This window comes from Microtus pennsylvanicus, chromosome 10 (assembly GCF_037038515.1).
Source record: "Microtus pennsylvanicus isolate mMicPen1 chromosome 10, mMicPen1.hap1, whole genome shotgun sequence".
NCBI lineage: Eukaryota > Metazoa > Chordata > Mammalia > Rodentia > Cricetidae > Microtus > Microtus pennsylvanicus.
The window spans coordinates 110,548,609-110,566,963 of NC_134588.1; the positions used below are offsets into that span (position 1 = coordinate 110,548,609).

Genomic DNA, 18,355 nt, shown 5'->3' on the forward strand with positions numbered 1-18,355 from the left:
ATAGGCATTTGTGCTATATTTAGCACAGCCTTAAATGAGTTTTCAGGCTTTTCTTGCTATAAATAGAGGGATAGGTGTATTTGCTAGTCTCCATCTTGAGAGCCACTTTCTGACCTAGGCCGTGGCTGGAAAGGTGGAAAGAGATGCACAAAGCCAGTGCTGGCAGGAAATCCAGAACTGAGGATAGCCATCCACGCCAGTGTCAGGCTCCTGAGGTCTTGCCTGCCAGGGGGTCCTGTCTCCTTCCTGGGCAGTGTGGCTCCCATTCTGTCCAGTATGAGGTTAGCTAAGGGCCCAAGTGCACCACACTATAACCCAACTTCTTCCCTCTCATGATCTTCCCATCTGGCATGGACCATTGCATTCAATTCACTAGTGAACCACTGGGCCCATGTGCACACTTAGCACACTCAGACTTAGCACACTCAGACTTAGCACACTCAGACTTAGCACACTCAGACTTAGCACACTCAGACTTAGCACACTCAGATTTAGCACACTCAGACTTAGCACACTCAAACTTAGCACACTCAAAGCTGCCTGAAGGTCTGAGGAAATACCATGTGAGCCTCGCTCCAGAGACCCAGTAGCTCTGGGGAGAGCAAAACTCTGCATCCCTCCCATAGACTGGGATAAATGGGACTGCTGGTCCATTTGAACACACGCAAACTACCCTCCTAGAGACAGCCTTTCAGTCATTTACCTGCAGCATTTATTAAGCAACTACTGAATGCAGAGGAAGAACTCCCTGAAATGAGTAGACATTTCTGCACACAAGAGAGTATTTATGAAGAAAAGTACTGCTAGAAGGCACATAGATTATATCCAAGACTCAGAGGGCAGGATCTGGGACAACTGAGGTACAGCTATGCACACTGGGCAGTTCAGAAATAAATACTAAGGTTTATCATGGAGCTGGTCCATCAGCATTGCTCCTGGCGTTTGCCTTGCTGACTCATTATACTATCATCATAAACAGAATAACTATATTAGTTCCTTTTCTTATAAAAGCTACTAAACCAACACCTGACAAGAAGCAGCTTCAGGGAAGAAGGGTTTGTGCTGGCTCACAGTTTGAGGGTCACAGTCCATCGAGGTGGGGGCGCTGTGCTGGCTCACAGTTTGAGGGGTCACAGTCCATCGAGATGGGGGCATAGTGACAGCAGGAGCTTGAAGCATTGGTGTTGAGTCTGCAGTGAGAAAGCAGAGCGTGAGCAGCAAGCAGAGCCAGGCTATAAAAACCTCAAGGTGCCACTGACTCAACTTTTCCAGCAAGGCTCCAGCTCCTCAGCGCTCCACAACCTGCCCAAATGGAAGTGTCCAAACACATGAGTCTATGGGAAACATAATACATGTAAATCACAGGAGATCCTGGAAAGGTTTGACTTTTCCTTGGAGCCCAGAATATTCTCTGTACTGTGTTGCCTCCCAGGACTGGATACAGCATACCCAGATACTCAGTGTTCATTTGTTGAATTAAACTATTGCAAGATTAGATTCTTGAGGGACATTTTCCAGCTCCATAGGCTGTGACAATTCTGCTCTTAACTGTGGTTCCATGTTGATGGCTTAGCAAGACCTGGATCCTCCAGTAGGCACTCACAGACATTAGCCTATTTATTAAAATTAAAACTAAGCCAGGAATGTGATATATACTCATCATTGCAACACTCAAGAGACTGAGGCAGGGGGATTATGAGTTCTAGGATACTTTAATTTATATAGTGGATTTCAGGCCACCCTGGGCCATTAGTGAGACCCTCCCTCAAAACTCAACACCAAAACAAGAAAAACTTCTCTAAGGTTATTAGGAACTCTATAACATATGAAGACATTTCAAGAGGGTGGGAGATCGATTGCCCTAGGTCTGCAGTAGAGCTGGGATTCTGAAGAGGGTGGGTGGTTGCCCAGGGCCTGCAGAGGACCCAAGCTTCTGAACTGAGCTTTTTGTCTCAAGGTAGAGTCTCTGCTCTCCTGGTGACCCCCTCTTGGTGGGATGGGCCTGCTGCCAGGCAGTGGGCAGTTACTCCACTCTCTCCTCACTACTCCTTTGTGCCCAGACCCTGAGGTTTATACATAGGAACATATTTCCATCCCTTCTCCACAACTGTCACACTAGAAGGAACAGAAGCGATGGTAATGGCAAAGACAGAAAACAGTGTTAATATAAATAGATGTTGTAATGATTTGAAGAGAACCCCCCCCCACACACACACACATCCTCATAGTCTCAGACATTTCAGTACTCAGACTCCTGTCAGTGGAACTGCTTTGGAGGTGTGGCCTTGTTAGGCGATGCCTGTCACCGGAGGTGGGCTTTGAGAGTTTAAAGACCTTTACAGCTGCTTCTCATAAGCCTTCAGCTTGCTGCCCCAGCTGCTGTCCTGCCTCGCTACGCTAGTTTGGACTCTCACCTGAACCATAAGCTCAAATCAACCCTACCTTCTATAAGCTATGGTCATGGTGTTTGATCACAGCAATAGAAAGGTAGCTAATATGGAAGAATTACTGTTCTGTGGATCAAGTATATTAGTTAAGAAGCGAGCCTGGCTCCCAGGACTCACTCTCTATCCCCACTTCTGTGTTCATTCTTACTCTTCAGCCCTTCTGTATACAGAAGTGTTTTCTTCCGGATGAGAAAGATGGAGGTTTCGTTATAGGAGGAAACCATAGAACAGGAGTTTTCTTTTGGGGGAAAGAAGTTAAGGAAAATATTCAATAATATGGTCCTAATGCGTGTTTCCTCTTGGTCCCAAATATTCTTGGGGTAGTAGAGTAGCTAGATCCAGGGTTGGGGAGGGGAGGAAAAAAGGAGGAGGAAGAGGAAGGGGAGGAGGAAGAGGAAATGGGGTAGCTTTTATAAATGTTCCTAAGCAGATAAAGACACCTTTCCTCTGTGCTGTTTAGACTTACTCCAGAGAAGGACACAGGTGACTAGTCCAAGCAGCCTGGGGTCGTAAAGTGGCATCTGTGTCCCCACACTTTGATGAATGTTCTGAAAGGAAACAGAGAACTAGAATAGCACACAGAATGCCTTAGAGCATCTCAGGTACTTAATCCAAACCTGTGTTCCCCAACACTGACTCCAGCCAGGTGATCAGCAGTGAGCTCCTCCCATCCAGGCAGAATTCAGTTTAGTTTTCCCTGCCTAGCTCTGTTCTACCCCATAGGCCAAGCCAGTTCTTTATTAACCAGTGGTGTTCACAGCATTCAGTGGAGAATCCCACATCAGGAGTGGGACTTCACACATCAGTTAACTTAATTAAGATAACCCCTTATAGGCATTCTCATAGTGACCTGATGTAGGCAGTGCCCCATAGAGAATTCTTCTTGTGTGATTCTAGGTTGTGTCAAGTGGACAATAAAGCCAGCATCACAGATGGTAATATAATAGAGCTTGATAAAAGAGGGGAGGGCACAGTATGGAGGCACTGCACTGGGACCCTCGTGTGCTATAGGGATGTAAAAATGCAGCTACTTTAAAGATTATTATTACATTGCTATAGTATTGTTGTCTTATAGTCGTCATCACCATCATTTTAATTATTTTGAGACAAGATCTCACTATGTAGCCATGGTTGGCCTGGAACTCTCTATGTAAACCAGGTTGTCTTAGAACTCATTAGGATCCACCAACCTCTGTCTCCCAAGTGCTGGTATTAAAGGCATGTGCAACCACCCCTAGCTATTTATATTCTTTTAGTTAAGATATGCATGTGTGTCTGTGTGTGGGTGTGTGCACATGTGCAGCAGCCTGTGGAGACCAGGAGAGGGCGCCAGATGCCCTGGAGGAGCTACAGGATGCTGTGAGCCACCCTAAAGAGATGCTGGGAATGGAACTCCGGCCCTCTGCAAGAGATGCACCCTCTTAACTGATGACCCATCTCTCGAGAACCAGGAGGTACCTGAGAGACAGCCGGGAGTTTGTCAGCTTGTCAAACTCAGTCACACATGACAGCAGTGCTGGTTCCAGGCACAAACCTGCAAGAATGAAATGCGTGTTACTCAAATACCGACCCACAAATGTTCATAGACATTCATATGTGTAATAGCCGAAAGGTGAAAAAGTTAAAAACAGAAATGCCCGCTAACCGATGAGTGGCAAGTGAAATGAGGCCTTTTCTCATGATTGATTACATTACAACAGAAAGGAAGGAAATGCCAATACTTGTTATGGTGTGAGGGAAGCTGTCTCAGAAGACATATATTCACATGAAATGCCTAGAACGGATGAGTTTGCAGGGGCAGGAAGTGACTGTGTGCTGGGAGAGCCGGGGAAAGGGTGGCAAGGGAATGACAATGGATATGGGCTTCCTTTTTTTCCTTTTATTTTGCAAATATGAAAACTTTCTAAACCTGATGGCTGCACAACTTGAAAAAAAATTTTGAAATAGAGAGTTTTACACTTTAATGGGCATAGTCTATGTGTCTTACGGTTGCTATGGATGTGATAAAAACACCATGACAAAAACAGACTTAGGGACAACAAGGTTTATTTCACTTGTAATTGTCTTTTGTGGTCCTCGGCCAACCCCTACCGTTTAGTTATCTGTGGTGGATGGGTATCAGGGTCTGCTCCTCCTACCATGTAGTCCTATAAGGACCAGGGCTGTGTCTTGCCATTCAGTGCCCTGGGTACCAACAGAAGTTCATAGGCTGTTGCTCATAGTTTGAATTTGGACTGGTGTAGGGACATAGACACACACTTGACTGATGGCCTCAGGCATGTCTCAGAGTTTTTGTGATGAGTGAAAACTGGCTTCTGCCCTATGGGTGTCTGAGGCTCCAGCCACACCAGGTCTCATCTCCATGAGCCCCGCCTAGCACACCTTCGGACCTGGTTGTCTGCTGTTCCAAACTCTTTGGCTTGAGATGGGAGGTTCTCCTGACGTCTGGACCCTCTTCTGAGGTGCACAGGCCTGGCCCCTGGCCTTCTCGGAGGGAGTCGCGCACTCTGGAGTTTGGCTCACGGACGGCTCACACGTTGTGTCTTTTGTTTGTTTCCAGCTCTTCTGTATGCCACCATCTTTGGGAATGTGACAACCATTTTCCAACAGATGTATGCCAACACCAACAGGTATCATGAGATGCTCAACAGTGTCCGGGATTTCCTGAAGCTCTACCAGGTGCCCAAGGGGCTGAGCGAGCGGGTCATGGACTACATCGTGTCCACCTGGTCCATGTCCCGAGGCATTGACACAGAGAAGGTAAGGAATGGGAGACTCTTAGCCACATCACCTGTCTCCAGCTTCCCCCAGCAGACGGGGCTCAGATCTCAGCTGGGGCATCTGGGATTCTCAGGTCCTCCTTCCGGGGGTTTTGGTGGCCTTTCTATTGTCTTTACTGAAGGCTCAGAAAGTAAGAGCCATCATTTAAGAAATCAAAGGCACGGTGTATCTCCTGGAGCAAGGGGAGCAAATGTCCTGCTGTCTAGGGCAGCTTCCCAATGCTGGACCATGTTCAAATGAAGAGCCTGGACAAGGGGAGCTGCTTCCTTTCACTCCAGCTTCCCAGATGGCCCCATGCTTGCCATGTTTTTTGTTTGGCATGGCTTTTTAAAAATGAACTTTGAATTTCTTAAAGAACTGCTGCATCAGGTATGATGTATCTTGGCTATTTTTCCATCTTCCCCGATTGGCCTGTCCCAAGGCTGTAGTAAGGAGCTGCGGGTTGCATTCTGCCACCCAGCTCCTGCCACTGGCTAGCTTTACCCGAAATAACAACACACAAACTGTATTCTTTTAAACACTGCTTGGCCCATTAACTATAGCCCTTACAGGCTAATTCTCACATCCTGATCAACCCATCTCTAATAATCTGAGTAGCATCAGTCTTACCGGGAGAGATTCTAGCCTACGTCCATCCTGGGCCGGAGCTTCATCGCGTGTGCCTCAGAGAGCAGAACTATTGCATCTGCCCGGGAGAGGGGAGCATGGCGTCTCTGAGCTCACTTCCTCTTCCTCCCAGCATTCTGTTCTGTTTACTCCACCCACCTATGTTCTAACCAATAAAATGGGCCAAGACAGTTAGTTTCTTTATTTTTTAACCAATGACCTTCCTCCATCACAAGGCTACTGGTACACCTATCTCCACATCCTCTCAGTCCTGATAGATCCCCATGGTGTTGTCATTAAAGCTAGAGGTGGTGGACAGGGTCAGTCATTACCCTGGTAAAACTGTACCTCAGATGAGCCCAGGCAATACTGGCACAAGCCTGTGCCTCCGTCACCAGTTGGCAGCTGCTTTGCTGTGCAATCCAGAGCACAGCAAACATCCTGTGCACAGTTGTTCTCTAAGAATTGTTACTCCAGATTCGTGTCAGTGAAGTGCAGGCATGTGTGTGGCTTCTGAGAGAGCAGAGAAAAGATACAGAGGGCTAATTTATGAGTTACCTTCGAGTTTCCCAGTGCCCTTGAGACATATCCTGTAGCCCAGGCTAGCCTGGAACTCTCTATGTAGCCAAGGATGAACTTGAACTTCTGATTTTCCTGTCCCCACTTCCATTGTGCTGGAATAAGGGGTGAGCACCACCACACCCACATCCCCAAGGCCTTATGCTTGCTAGACCAGCCCTGAGCCGCCACGAGTCCCTGCTCTGTGTATGGCCCATGACCAAAGCCACATCCTCACTCAGTTTCTCCACTCTTCAGACTTTGATTCCGTGTCGCTTGCTGCCAAACCCCATCTATTCACCGTAGAATTGGGAAAATGGTATCACTACGGCAAAAATAGTTATGGACACATTGGAATCCAGATTGATCTGGCTTTGTGGTCGGCCAGTTATATTCCTGTCCCCCTCTACCTAAACAGATGGTTGGGCACCAACAGGTTTTAAGGAATGCTCCGTTCTGCTGGTTGTGCACTTTAAAGGCTCGTTGCTGTGTGTCTGTCTGTTGTGTCTCTGTCTGCCGTGTGTCTGTCTGCCGTGTGTCTGTCTGCCGTGTGTCTGTCTGCCGTGTGTCTGTCTGCCGTGTGTCTGTCTGCTGTGTGTCTGTCTGCCGTGTGTCTGTCTGCCGTGTGTCTGTCTGCTATGTATCTGTCTGCCGTGTGTCTGTCTGCTGTGTGCCGTGATGAAAACCTCTACAACCCCAATTGCCATTTCTTGATCACGCACTGAGAACAGACATGTTGCCAGGTGTGGTGGTGCGCACCTGTGAACTCAGACTTGGGAGGCAGAGGCAGGGCAGCCATGAGTCTGAGGCCAGTCTCGGCTACATGGCAAACATTTGTTAGGGGGAAACGGAAAGAACCAGTGTTGGTTTGCTTGGCTGTTAACCCCGTGTCTTGAGTGGACTTCACTTCCCCTCTTGGGAAGGCGTGGTTGGAAGCTCTGTTGAATGAGGAGGAGGACCAGAGGCTCAGTTCATTCTTTTTACTTCCTCTGTTCTAGGGTAACTAGGATTTGAGCCCAGTTTTCATCTGGTTTCAAACCTTTTCCTCCTATTATCTCTCCTTTGATTTTTTTTCGATTGTATTTTACTGTGTACAAGTGATTGCCTGCATGTTTGTGTGCATGTGTGTATGTGTGGGTACGGTGTCATGACCTGTATTGCATGTTTGTCTTTGTCTATCATGAGGTTTTGGGGGATTGGATTTAGGTCTTCAAGCTTGGTTGGTGTGCCTTTAACAACAGCAAGCCGTCTTGCAGGGTGTCAAGCATGCACTAGAGGGACTGAGGCTAAGGTTCAGTCCCCCATGGGCAGGGCCAGGGTTGGCTTTGCTTGGCTCCTGGCTTTGCCAGCTCCCCACCCCAGCTGCGCCTGTTGTCCCTGCTCATCACGGACAACAATGCCTGCTGGTTCTGTAGGTTCCTGGCAGCTGATGGAGCAGAAAGAACTTTGATCTCTGCCCCGAAGCCCATTTTTCCCAGGCACTAGAATGACTCTGCAGATCCTGCTGTCTGGGAAAAACCCTTCCTGGTCCCTGTCCCTGCAGGGCTGGGCAGGGGAGCTGCCTGGGACACTGCTCAATCAGCACCGCATTCCTGTCCTGCTCACCTGCTCACCTGCACACCTCCTCAGAGGCTTTGGGGATCCACCTGAATTCCTGGTCCAGAGACCCAATGGTAGCATCCACAGGAGAGCCCAGCCTGGGAAAGGAGGCAGCAGCTGTTGAGGGGAGAGAACCATCACGGAGTCCCCTCTTCCCTCCTCCCTCCAGTAACCAGCCCGTGACCTTGAGCACATCATGTGTCTCTCCTGCCCTAGTTCCCATGTCTGGAACACGGTGAAGTAAGATGGCCTTTAAGATCACATGGCCTCTCTGGCCTTCTGGACCATGGAAGCTCTGTAATGACATTACATAAGAACCCCACAACTAACTAGATACCAGATGTCTTAACACAGCAGCATGTGAAATCACACAAAATCCCACACACAAAAAAGGAAGACATGGCCCCCAGAAGCATTGTTCAAGTTCACACATGTGGTGTATGCTGGGAACAGGACCGAATCCTGAGCCTCAACCTTGACCCTTTGATGTCCCGGGAAAGCTTCTCCACAGACATTACTCTCAAGAGTGAGATCTCAAAGCCTGGCAATTGAGGGGGCAGGCTGTGGGTCGAATGGCTGAACGAGGGCATGCTCAGAGGGAGGGCATACCTCTCTGCTTACTCTTGCCGACGGGAACAGCTATGGACTTGCTGCCCAGCCCAGTGTCTGCCATCCTCCTCTTCGGACAGCTTACTGCCCTCCCCACGATCATCTTCACAGTTCTGGAATCAGTGTCCTGGAAATGTTACCCCCTGTCCAAACCCTGACGCAGGAGCCTAACTCAGGGAGGCGGATGTAAATGTGAACTCACCTGGAGCACTGACCTTGGTCCTGCTACTGGGCACTGCTTGGACATGGTATGTGTGTCCACCGGCGTGGGATCCAGGCGGAGGAAACCTCTGATCAGCACTGTTGCAGCAGTCTCGTTTGTCAGGACCTCTCAGCCAAGGCTTTGTGCCTCCACCACTCCTCCATCTGTCTCCCGGAGAGACACTCATGTTTTGGCCGTCCCGCAGCCCAGAGCAGGATGCAGAGGTACCCAGAGACAGACGTGTCTCAGACAGGTGCAATGTCCATGGCCCTCAGCTTTGGAGTCAGGATTTTATCAGAGAAATAAAGCACAGAGTAGTTACGTTACTACTAAGTAACTAGGGATTCGGTCACGTGGCCTCTTCCCATTGCTCCACCTCCCTCTAGACAGAGTGAAGCCACCCAAGGCGAGAACTGATCCAGAGAGGCTGGTGAAGAAGCCCCAGATGCAGAGGCAAATGATCGGTGCTAAGACAGGAACAGAACCTGGAAAGTCTGCCAGCTGCACAAGGAGTAGCCACTGAATGGTCACACTCGATTCACCTGCCCCTACCTGGTTCACAGAATAGAACAGGAAAAATATATTTCAAAAATGCTGCCTTTTTCTCTGGAAAAGACCACTGGGAGGTGTCCTATTGTGTTCCTTACTGCATGCTGTAGAAAGCCATGCAGTGGTTTCTTGTGGACACTTAGTCCACAGAGTTATCTCCTGCTCTGAAAAGCCGGGCAATTTTTCAATTGTTTAGAAAAAAAAAGAGATCCGCATGGCTTGTTGTTTCTAGTTTATTTTTTAGATGGTGCAGGTCAGGGCTGGGGACACAGCCCAGATGGTAGAGTGATTGTCTGGCTTGTGCAAATCTCTGGGTTTCCTCCTCGGTACCGTGGGGATGGGATGCTGCAAGTCAGATTGCAACCCATTAGCTTTGCAGAAGCGCCTGGCATAGGAGTTGGTTAGGCTCTATCTAGGCTCTGATGCCAAGCCACCTAGTGTGAAAGCCAAGATCTGCTGTTTCCTGGATGGGAAACGTTGGGCTTCCCTGTTTCTCAGCTTCCTGTCATCTGAACTGACAAAATTAAAAGCACATCCTAGAGTTTCCGTGGGGACCACATGTTAGCAAACCCACTTTCAAATGGAGATCCCCCCCCCCATTCTCTGTCCTTTCTGTCTTCCTTACTGACCTAGGTGACTGATACCAAATTTTATTTATTTTTCTTGTCATTTTCTTCTTGTGTAGACAGTAAATCCCATGAGGGCAGGTATTTTTTGTCTTGTTCATTTTGTTTTCTAGAGACATGGTTTCTCTGTGTAGTCCTGGCTGTCTCAGAACTTGCTCTGTAGACCAGGCTGGCCTCAAACTATCAGAGACCCTCCTGCCTCTGCCCCCACTTCCCAGCACTAAAGGCGTGTGCTTCCACTGCTGGCTACTTTTTCTTCTTCTTTTTTTTTAACTACCACATTATTAGAGCCTAGAATGGTGCTGGGGGACATCACGAATGCTTGGCAAACAAATAGTAACTCTGTAAGTAACTTGCTGAGCCATGCCTGGCAGACAGCAAGCACTCAGGAAAATGTGACTTTATGTGTATCAATTTTTTGTAAAGTGTATTTATGTTTTGAAAATTAATACATGTATTAATATATGTATATTGTTTTTTTTTAATCTCACCCACCCCTACTACCTACTCTAACTGTCCCTGGGGCCCACTTACCTGTGTCCCCAACAACTTCATGTGTATTGTTGTTATCATCATCACCATCACTGTTATCCCTCTGAGTCTAACCAGGAATTACCATGTGTAAATGGGTGTGGGGCCATTCACTGGGGCATGGATGACTTACCACAGCTATCACATGCCAAAGGCTGCTCAGCTAAGGGGGGAGTCTCAGGAGCACCCCTCCATCTGTGCTGGAATTTTCAGCTGGCTTGATCTTGGGCAGGTCTCATGTAATCCATTATAGGAGGCTGCTAGTTTGTTTCCCGACCGCCCAGCAGCTCAGACTTGAAATAACCACACAGACACCGTATTAATTAAATCACTGTTTGGCCTGTTAGCTCTAGTTTCTTATTGGCTAGCTATTACATATTAATTTAACCCATCTCCATTAATCTGTGTATTGCCATGAGGCTGTGGCTTACCAGGTAAAGTTCCAGCGTCTGTCTCTGGCAGGGCTACATGGCTTCTCTCTGGCTCTGCATTCCACTTCTTTTTCCCAGCATTCAGTTTAGTTTTCCCCACCTAGCTCTACTCTGCCCTATCAGGCCAAGCTAGTTTCCTTATTCATTAACCAATAAAAGTAATACATAGACAGAAGGACCTCCCATACCATATATCTCTTTAAAATACCATCCCATACTCACTCTATCAGCAAGTCACACCAGCTATGTGATCAGAGTACACACTGCCCTTTAATGTGACCCCCTTATGTTACAGAATGCTAGGCTATTTCTCCCACCTGAAATTTTGTACCTCTTAACCAATGTACTGTGTATTTCCTAATGGCCAGGAGAGAGTGTTTAGAAGGTTCTCCACACAAAGAATTGATGAATATTTAAAGGGATGGATATACTGATTACTTTGTTCATGTGTTGTATGCATGTAAAATATCACGCAGTACCCCTGAGACATATATAGATTTGATTTGCTTGTTTGTAAATATAATCTGAGCATGACCCCTTCTTGCTGACTGCATGGAACCCGCCCAGTCTGAGCACCCCTCACCTTTCCCTTTGACTCCTCTGTTGCTCCCCTCCCCAGGGTCAGAACTCTCTAATCCCTGTCTGGGACCCCAACTGACATCCGTCCCCTATCTGTGTCCCTGGTCACAGTCAGTGATGCAGAAGCATCTCACACGCTCAGTGCTTTCTCTCCACGATGTCTCTTAGCCCTGCCCCTGACTTGGGTGGACGGTTGCTCAGGTCAGCAGAGCCTGTGTGTTTGCTCCAGGGTGCCGAGGGAAGGCGGCTGTGGAACGGCTCTCACACTGTCTCTTCCTTGTCTGGCCAGGTCCTGCAGATCTGCCCCAAGGACATGAGAGCTGACATTTGTGTGCACCTGAACCGCAAAGTGTTCAAGGAACATCCCGCCTTCCGACTGGCTAGCGATGGCTGCCTGCGGGCCCTGGCTATGGAGTTCCAGACTGTGCACTGCGCCCCAGGGGACCTCATCTATCATGCTGGGGAGAGTGTGGACAGCCTCTGCTTCGTGGTCTCAGGCTCCCTGGAGGTGATCCAGGATGACGAGGTGGTGGCGATCCTAGGTACGTGCTGCTCATTCTTAGGCACTTCTGGCTCCACACTTGGGGTTGTCTTAGTCGCTGGGTAGCCACGCTTAACCAGAGATTGCTCCCTAGGTAGGCTCATTTCTAGCATCCATCCATCCACCCAGCCGATGTTGGAGTGCCTGGTGCCTGCTTTGAACCAACTGATGTTTGAGACACTGGGTTTTTTGTCCTCAAGAGGCTACAGGCTACTGAAAGAGATGAACAAACAAACAATCATTCAGAATGTGTCATTCAGAATAGAGCATTCAGAATGAAGGGGCATCTCATGCGTGATTCAAGTGAGACTGCTTCCTAGAAGAAATGGCAACCGAGAAGCTGAAGAGTTGAAAATGAGCCAGCACAGAACAGGGTAAAGGCCAGATTCCAAAGAGAGGGGGAAGCATGTGTGACAGAGGCAGGTGCGGTCCATGGGGTAAACTACAAGTCCCTTTGTGTGGCCCAGGCCCACGGAAGGGCCACAGTGGGAGAATGAAGTTGGGAGAGTAGATGGGCCAAAGGCTCCAGGAAACACATTAAAGATGTAGGTTTTTGTGGTTGTGTAGGGGGAGGGGCACCATCATGTTTGTATGTTTGTAAAAGGACAGAAGATAGACTGTCCTTTGGACTGCAGGGCCAGGGAAAGCAGGTTGGAGCCATGTTATCTAGGGGCTTAAGGAACTAAGTTTTGGTTGGATAGAAAGAAGCACATTGTATCAAGGCAAAAAAGTAGAATTTAAAGAATCCAGGGACAGGTTTGCTGTTGGGATGGTAGGGTTTCCATGTGGATAACAGGGAGGCTGGGACCACACACACTGATGGTAGGGTTTCCATGTGGATAACAGGGAGGCTGGGACTACACACAGCAATTGTGAGAGGGAGAGCAGAGATATGGGGAACAGATGGTATTTGAGAGGCTGATGTCAGTGGCCTTGGAGACATTTCCTGAGCAATTACAGAATAGCTCATCAATGACATGTCCCTCTAAGGGCACAGCCATCACTAGCATGATCTCCATTTGTGGACATTCGCTTGGTGCCCAGGATAGTGCAGAGGGGTCCACATTTAACCCTTACAGTAATCCTGCGAAATGCCTTTATTATTCCCAGTTTTTAGTTAAGACAGTTGGAGTTCAGAGAGGTTAAGGAAATATCTTTATAGCAGTTGAGGTCTATGGAGTCTCATCCCAGCATCCTTCAGTCTTCAAACCTCTCTACTCCTGCCCAGCCTTGAACTGAAGTCCTAGTGACAGATAATGGAATGTGTGGTCCCAGATGCTGCTGCCAACTGCAGGTGCATGTTTTAGGTTCAATGCATGACTGATTTCTCAGAAACCTGAGAGGGGCGAGATGAAGTAACTTGATGTTAGCATGAGATGACTGGCTTTGTAGAAATGGGTGATGTTTTTAAAACCTGATTTTGCAGTACCCGAAGCGCGGTTCCTTCTTGTTCTTGGGGCACCTTGCGACCTCTTGGTTATATTGTGCTCAGGGCAATCCAAGCACGTGTTGGCAGATGGTTGGGGGAGGTTTTTGATTCTGGGTTAGGGCTGATGTCTGGCTTTTCTGCTGGGTATCTTGATGCCCATGGAGCTCAACAGCCTAACTCTGCTGTCCCCTGCTCCCTCATCTCAGAGACGTGAGGCTGTGAGCCAGACACAGAAGCATTGAAGATGTTATAGTGTATATGTAGGAAGGGGTTCATACCTCTGCCTTTAAATTCCCCCAAGAGGGCACTGGGTTAGCCAGGATTTGCCAGTGAGGGCCTTGGGTTAGCCAGAATTCACCAGTAAGGGTATTGGGCTAGCCAGGATTCTTGCAGGACTAGGAGAAACTGTGAGCAGTCTTTTGAATTTGGATTTGAGGTTAACCCTTTGGGGTCAGGTGTCTTGCAGTTTCCCCACAGATCACTCACTATTTACTCTTCCAGGAAATCCATCTTGAGGCCCGGTAATATCCACCTATGTATTCATGATCAGAGATTTCTTTTATTATTATTCATTAAATTTATTCATTTATTTCCCTTCCTCCTTTCCTCCCATCCCCTCCTCCCACTTCCCCCACCCCCTCCTCATCCACTCCTCTTCTTTTTCTGTTCAGGTCTCCCATGGGTGTCAACAAAGCATGGCATATCAGGTTAAGATTGGTCTAAGCTCCCCCTCCTTGTATTAAGGCTGGGCAAGGCAACCCAGTAATAGGATAAGTTCCTGGAAGACAGCAAAAGCATTAGGGACAGACCCTGTTTCTACCACCAGGAACCCCACAAATAGATCACGCTACACAATTGTCACACATATTTAGAAGACCTAGGTCAGTTCCATGCAGGCTCCCTAGCTGTCAGTTCAGAGTCTGTGAGCTCCTCCGAGCCCAGGTTGGTTGTTTCTGTGGGTTCCCTTGTGATGACCTTGACCCTGCCCATGGCTTGTACAACCCCTCCTCCCGCTCTTCAGAAGGATTCCCCGAGCTTGGCCCAGGGCTTGGCTGAGTGTCTCTCTGTTTCTGTCAGTCATTTGATGAAGCTCTCCGATGACCATTGGAGTAGTCACCAGTCTGATTACAAGAGATGGCCAGCTCAGGCTATGTATCCACTATGCTAGGATTCTTAGCTGAGGTCATCCTTGTAGATTTGTGGGAGTTTCCTGGCATCAGGTTTCTACCTGACCCCAATCGAGACATCATGAAAACATGAATGATTGAGTTGCGGGGGGTCGGGAAGGGAGAGAATAATGAGCAGAGATTTTTCACGCCCTGCCACAGACACCTGCACACACCTGCACCCACCTGCACACATACAGACACCTGACACAGATGCTATAGACCCAGGCATGGAGGGATGGCAGCCTTGAAGAGAGATGAGAAGGACAAGTGACCATTCCTCACCTCCCCCTCCTGCTGATTCTGGCCTCATGAGGCAGCAGCCCCATAACCTGGTTGGTTTGACTGGTTTACTGCTTCTCCGAATCTAGCCCTCTGGGCATCCTGCCTGCTCCAGTTAGCAAAGTGGTTGGACATCAAATATAGCTCAGCAGCTTTGGATTCAAAATGTTCGTTGTTCTTAAGACATCCAGGCTGGAGAAAGACTCCTCTATGCTTCCCAAGAGCCAGATTGGGCCCCAAAAGTAGGTCCAGGCTCGATCTCCTACATAACTGCCAAGAGACTCTTATTCTATAAAAGGACATGACAAGTTCTTCGAGTCAACCTGTCCTTTGGGCCTTGAGGCTTACGGCATTCCAAGCTGTTTGTTCCCTGGAAACACACTTGGACCTTTCTTAAAATTCCTTTCTCCTTAGAATAATCTCTGCTCAATGACCTGTAATCATTTTCTTCTTACAAAGGGTTTGAGCATCAAACAGGACCGAGAACTAGACCACCATTGTCCTCTGACGTCCTTTAGTTTTGTCTCACCCAGAAATGTTGAACAGGCGCCATCATGAATGGGGTGCCATGGTAACTAAACCTTATCCCAGCCCTCCAGAGTTGCATGAGGAGCTACTGCCTAGACAGCTGCCACTCTGTCATGGTGAAGATGAATGCTTCTGAGGATTGTGGATGAGAAGCTATGGCACAGTGCCATGTGCCCGGTGTTTCACTCAGGAGGGGAACCATGCCAGTACCCTGGGTTTCTGGTCTCCTGCTGCCAGCGCATGCATTTACAGCTTGCTGATGTGGTCCCTCCCTTCAATTATTCTACCCCATCCCCATTCTCTGTTTAAAGTGAGTGCAAAATCCAAGAACAAGGAGAAGGGTCAGTGTTCTTAACTGAGCGGGCACAGCGTGTGCCCAAAATAGCATCCCCGCTCACCAAAACCCTCTAGACATTTTGTGACGGCAGCCACAATATAAAATGCTAATTACATTGCTAACGGGTGAACACACAGTGACGTGTAAAACTCAGCGCTTGCCATGCACCGGGAAGCACAGCCTCTGTCAGAGTTTTCTATGAGAGTCTGTGCTCTTTAACTTCAAACAGTTGAGCGTGGTAACCTAGTAAATGGTTTCTGGACATGACCAAAGGTTACAGTTTGAAAGTGCGGCTCCAGGAGTCACGACAGTCTCTCTCTGATTGGTAGATGCTGTTCTTGAAGACAATGACCATACTAGGTAGGACTCTCTCATGATCCCTCCTCTGCCTTAATTTTGCTGTCACGTCACCTCATTGCCTTCTGGAATTCTCTTAAAAGTCACTTAACAGGCTTCTCAAATTTATTCTCTTAGCTTTTCGCAGGTGCATTTTTTGCCTTATAATGATATTTATTTATCTTTAATTTCATTAAACCATTGCCCCTTCCTCTTCTCACCCCCACTTCTCCCATGTCAAGCCTCCCTATTCTTGGCCTTTAACCATTGTTGTTACGTGTGTATATTAACAAATAAACATAGACTTACAACCCGCAGAGTTTGCACGGTGCTTCCTGCATGTGTGTATTTCTAGGCCCACCACTTGGCATTTGATAGCCAATCAAGGGAGGGTTCATCCCTGGTAAAGACTAATTCTCCCTCTAGTAGTAGCTATCAATCGCTTGTAGCTCTTTAATTAAATTTTATGGGGAGAATGCATAAACTCTCCCCAACTTTCATCCCCTTTTATCCCCTCACCGACTTCATGTTCTCTCCCTCAATCACTGCTGTTACATAGATGTATGCACACACATATGCTTACAACATAGATGTATGCACACTAGCGAGTCCATTTGGCCTTGGTGACCTACACACGTGTCCAGGGCTGACCAGCTGGGATTGGACAACCCCCAGAATGTGCATCAGAGTTGTACATTTATTTCTTTATCTTGTGTGCAGTGGGCGGCACACAGAATTGATGCTCTCCTTCCACCGTGTGGTTCCCAGGGGTCCAGCCAACGGTGCCAGACTTGGTAACAAGTCCCTCTGTCTACTGACCATCTCATTGACTCTCATCAGAGTTTGCCAATGGTTGGTTTTGCCCAGTGTTCTTGCTGTCAGTTGTATTGCCGCTCTGTGACTGGCCAGCCTGAGGGGGCCCCAGCCTAGCATCCCCACAGGGCTCAAGCAAGCTGATTATTTCCCTGCATATCTGTCTCAGGCCTGTAGTGTTTGTGCGAGCTCCTTTCACTGGGAGTAAATCGATTTTGCATCTCAATACTTCATTTACATTTTCGCCATGATTGTCCCGCTTGTTTTGTTTACATTCTAATAGGTGCTACCGAAGTCTTCTGGCCTGGCTGTGTCTCACTAGCAGAAGGAGGACAACACAGTTGTGGCCTCCAAGAAGCTTCCACTAAACTGGCTAAGTCTCCAAGGCCTCCCTCCCAGTGTCGACTACTACTTACCCCTCTTTTCTAAGCCCCGGTCCCTTTGACTTTGTCTCTCTGGCACCAAGAATGTAGCCATGGAAGGTGCCAGGGGCTGTTGTTTAAAGGACAGAATGGAGTTGGAAACAGGAAAAGGGGCTGGAGAGAGAACTTGTCTACTCTGTTGGTAGCCATACTGTGGAATAAATAAGAAGACAAATGAAAGAATAATAAAAGCAGGCAAAGGCTAGACAATAAAGGGCCTCCCGATCTCCGGTAAGCATCTGGAGGGGTGAGGGACCCATGAGAGATTTTAACATGAAAACATTGGTTCCACACGTGTAAAGGCCCGGAGAGCAGCCAGGAGGGCTGTGTGGGAGAGAAGGGCAGGTGGTGGAAGGTAGGTGGGAAGGAGCTCAGAGGCAGTGGAGTAAGGACTAGGGAATGACTTCCTATGGATACTGGAGAGTCAACAGGGCTGAGGGGAAGGAAAAGAGGAGGAGGGACAAGGAGAGAAGATGGGTACATGATGCTTCCTGCAGATGCAGGCACAGCTCTGGATGACCCTGAGCCTGCCCCAGGATGGGGTAGGAGGACAGTGTGGGGTAAGTGCAGGGCAGCCTAGCCTATTAGGCACAGGTCCTTTACCAGTCCTTTCCCCGGGGACTGAGGACCACTTGTAGGTCCTTGGTGAAGCATGCAGGTTGGGACTTGCTCACAGAGGAACTTTTTCAAAGATGCCTTGTTTTGCTGAGCTGGAAGCCTGTGAGCCTTGCCTGTAAGGAGCTTCTTTGGGCCATTGTTCTTGGCTGGATATTAAGGCAGCATCTACTGTCAGAGGAAACCATGGTGGTGGTCTCTTCCAGGGACAAAGAAAGAACGAACGCCTTTGTCTTAGACTAATGCTTAGTCACAACCAGCACAGGTGACTCATTCTGTGACTGCCCTGGAGCAAACTGTAAATGCTCACAGAGGAGGCAGAAATGAACGGTTGGGAGACTCCAAGGAGAGTGGTGGGCTGGGTGTTA

General features: G+C 48.2%; 1 protein-coding gene across 2 annotated transcripts in view; it reads left to right on the forward strand.

The window, feature by feature from the left end:
* The window catches only part of Kcnh1 (potassium voltage-gated channel subfamily H member 1), a 291,256-nt gene that overhangs the window by 198,716 nt on the left and 74,185 nt on the right, over positions 1 to 18,355 (forward strand). For both annotated transcript variants that reach the window (XM_075989494.1, XM_075989495.1), the window contains exons 8-9: positions 5,008 to 5,207; positions 11,808 to 12,060. In XM_075989494.1, the coding sequence (XP_075845609.1) occupies positions 5,008 to 5,207; positions 11,808 to 12,060 (453 nt within the window). The remainder of the gene's footprint in view (positions 1 to 5,007; positions 5,208 to 11,807; positions 12,061 to 18,355) is intronic.